This window comes from Dermacentor andersoni, chromosome 3, assembly GCF_023375885.2.
Source record: "Dermacentor andersoni chromosome 3, qqDerAnde1_hic_scaffold, whole genome shotgun sequence".
NCBI lineage: Eukaryota > Metazoa > Arthropoda > Arachnida > Ixodida > Ixodidae > Dermacentor > Dermacentor andersoni.
The window spans coordinates 34,807,541-34,810,795 of NC_092816.1; the positions used below are offsets into that span (position 1 = coordinate 34,807,541).

The following is a 3,255-nucleotide window of genomic DNA, read 5'->3' on the forward strand; positions in this document are numbered from 1 at the left end:
CACAACATGCAACAGCTGTTCTGATTTGTATCATCATAAAAACAGTTCAGACAAACACAACGCGACGTAAGTAGCATTATACATTTACATTAATTATTATTTTAGACTATGTGTATTCATGTTTTTGCGTGATTGACTTGCAATACATGTAACAGTTTAACGGCACTTTATGTCGATTTACAAACAAGCAGTTGCTAACCATGTGCCCCTCAAGGTCTCAAAACGAAAGCAAGTTTTATGCTTTCTCGTTGTGTGTGTGTGTGCTGTCTCGCCGGCGTCGGAACTATTCAAATTCGAGTATGGTAAAAAAAGCTCTCCTCATCCTCGCCGAAGGTGCGGAAGAGATGGAAGCGATTATCGCAGCCGATGTATTGCGAAGAGCTGGCGTGAGTATTGCAGTTTTTCTTCACGAAACCGCTTGTACTACGACGTAAAGCCGCTGGCTGGGTCAGTTTTCTGCGGCCGTGCTTTTGTTTGGTTCACCGTGGCGTCGTATTTCCTTTTAGGTCGACGTTAACATCGCTGGCCTCACCGGCTCCAGCCCCGTGAAGTGCAGCCGAAACGTCGTGGTTGTACCCGACATGAGTTTGGAACAAGCTGCGTTGCAGGCTCCGTACGATGTAATCGTTCTACCCGGCGGGCTCAAAGGAGCAGAAAGCTTGGCAGCGGTGAGCATGCGCCTTCCTAATCGGTCATCGTTTGGTCTGCGCGCGTTATCTCTGAGATTTCTTGTGAAAAGCCTTTGCTGTCGCTTGTTGAGTGGGCTCAGTTAGTTTGAAAGTTTTACACTGCACCTGAAGTCTACTTTAGCAGATGCCACCGGTTAGTCTTATTTTTGGCAGAACCGTTGTTAGTGTTTTCGCTCGCAGAAGTTAACAAGAACCTGGCCACAGTGGCAGTCACCCCTCTTTTTGCGAGAATATTGTCTCGAAAGCTGTCATTGCGGGATCGCCAAAACACGCTTCATAGGCGTTATCCACACTTAATTTGTTTACTTTTATAACTGTCTTTATAGAGTCCAGCAGTTGGCAAGTTGCTGAAGGAGCAAGAAAAAAGTGGACGACTCGTTGCTGCAATTTGTGCAGGTAATAACGAGACATATTTACAAACTCAGTAATTAAGTTAAATCCCCACTGTTGCTACAGCTTTCATAGGAAGCACCGCCATTTGGCTCATGCACCGGCCCGAACTTGCGCCACCGAGTTGCTGACTTCGTGGTGATCTTGCATTGGTTACAATGACGTAGCCACAGACTGAGGACAGTGTTAAAAGTTTGCCAATTTTTTGCAACAGCAGCTTATAATATCTGTATAATAGGAACATTACAGCAGTCAGATGGTCAACACTTTATCAACATTCGATAAAGATTGATGCCGCATGTTAGGATTACTGTAATATTCATAGAATCATCCCTATGCACTGTAGCAGTTCTACCGTCTTGGCGCTCTTTGGCCATAACTGGCCCTTGTGCTATAAACATCCACGCATCATCACCAAAATACCGTATTGTCCATCCTGCGAGCCTTCAAATTCTAACTAAAAAAACTGATCGACAGTACATCTATCCCAATTGTAGATAACTCGAGGGTCGATGGGGATGTACCAATGCAGGAATGTGTGCCGTCGATGTCTATTCAAGTTTGTTGGCCTCCCTTTTTTTTTTTTTTTTCACCTTCATGTAGCTCCTATTGCTCTGAAGAGTCATGGAATTGGTCAAGGAAAGCTAGTCACATCGCACCCAAGCAAGAAAGAAGACATTTCTAAGGGTGGGTAACAAGTAACTTGGTCCCTTGTGACTCTGAATCTTTCCTGTTCTTTCTTTTTTCTCTCGTCTTCCCACCTAATGTGTTTCAGCTGCCGTTCACTACAATTCACCTTGCAGGTGACTACAAGTACTGCGAGGACAGAGTCGTGATTGACGGTCAACTGATTACAAGCCGCGGCCCGGGTACAGCCTTTGAGTTTGCCTTGGCCATTGTTGAGAAGCTGGAGAACAAAGCAGCTGCGGAAAAACTCGTTCCGCCCATGCTGGTCAAAGTGTGATCCCTTGCTCCTGCCACCACAGACTTCACAACTGCCCGAACCTATCAGTTTCGTTGCTGCTAGCAGGTCTGTCTGTGGCTAGATTATTTGCTTACTTTTGTCGAAATAAATTACATACCCATTTTCTGAGTATGATCTGTTCAAATTTTTTGAGGCAGTGTATTAATATGTCAAATATTGTCATATATCACACACACACCAAATGCATTAATCGTCCACGCGCGTTCTGGTAATGGACAAGTCTGCTCCTGGCACACATATTGAGTGTAATGCTCATAGGGGCGTAGCCCGGAGGGGGCACACCGGGCACGCTTTTCCCCCTCCCCGCCCCTCAAAGTTTCGGCGTACCAAGATGCCACCTGTCCAGTCCTCTTGCCCCCCACCGAGGAAGATTCCTGGCTACGCCACTGGTACCCAATATGCCCTTACAATTATGTATCCTGCTTACTAAACGTGAAATTGGGCGAGTTCGTAGTGATTCATGTTTCGGAAATTAACAGCGCGAAACAGACTAGGACGAAGGAAAAGAACACGCCACTGCGCCGCCCCAGCGCCAGTGTCGTGTTCTTCTTTTCCTTCGTCCTCGTCTGTTTTGCGCTGTTAATTTCCGAAACATGTATCCTGCTTAATTAAGTATTGGGGAGACCCGCCACGGGGGCTTAGCGGCTACGGTGTTGCGCAGCTAAGCACGAAGTCGCAGGAGCGAAACGCGGCGGCCGCATTTCGATGGGGGCGAAATGCAATAACGCTCGTGCCACGTGCATCGGGGGCACGTTAAAGATTCCCTGCTGGTGAGTGAGTGAGTGAGTGAGTGAGTGAGTGAGTGAGTGAGTGAGTGAGTGAGTGAGTGAGTGAGTGTGTGAGCGAGTGAGTGAAACAACTTTATTTGGTCCACTATAGACGTAAGCAAACTCAACGTCACCTCGGGGACCTCAACGTCACTCGGGGACCATCAGGTGAAACCTGACAGCCCTCTCGCGACAGTCCCCCACTACGGCGTGCCTCATTAATCAAGTCGTGGTTTGGCACATAAAACCCCAGAATTAAATTTTTACGTATTGGGAGAGGAGCTGGTGCATAAATGTTGTGCCAAGATTTAATCTAACTGAATGTTCTACGCAGTTTCCTGTGCATATAGGAATAAATGTTAAATGTCCACATGTATAAATTTGTGGAAAAATGAATGTAACACTAAACATTCTGAAATATATA

The 3,255-nt window shown here is 46.3% G+C and overlaps 1 protein-coding gene across 1 annotated transcript; it reads left to right on the forward strand.

The window, feature by feature from the left end:
- The first annotated feature begins 211 nt into the window (after positions 1-211).
- On the forward strand, positions 212-2,175 carry LOC126517894 (Parkinson disease protein 7 homolog). Its single transcript, XM_050167717.3, has 5 exons — positions 212-386; positions 507-668; positions 1,016-1,085; positions 1,683-1,766; positions 1,883-2,175. The coding sequence occupies exons 1-5, from the start codon at positions 300-302 to the stop codon at positions 2,041-2,043; spliced, it is 564 nt and encodes a 187-aa protein (XP_050023674.2). The 5' UTR covers positions 212-299; the 3' UTR covers positions 2,044-2,175.
- Positions 2,176-3,255: the final 1,080 nt, after the last annotated feature.

Bases quoted from the DNA above. Each gene is read 5' to 3' on its own strand.
- LOC126517894 (XM_050167717.3), top strand. From the start codon at position 300: ATGGTAAAAAAAGCTCTCCTCATCCTCGCCGAAGGTGCGGAAGAGATG. The intron at 669-1,015 runs GTGAGCATGCGC...CTGTCTTTATAG, and splicing joins GAGCAGAAAGCTTGGCAGCG to AGTCCAGCAGTTGGCAAGTT. The intron at 1,767-1,882 runs GTGGGTAACAAG...TTCACCTTGCAG, and splicing joins GAAAGAAGACATTTCTAAGG to GTGACTACAAGTACTGCGAG.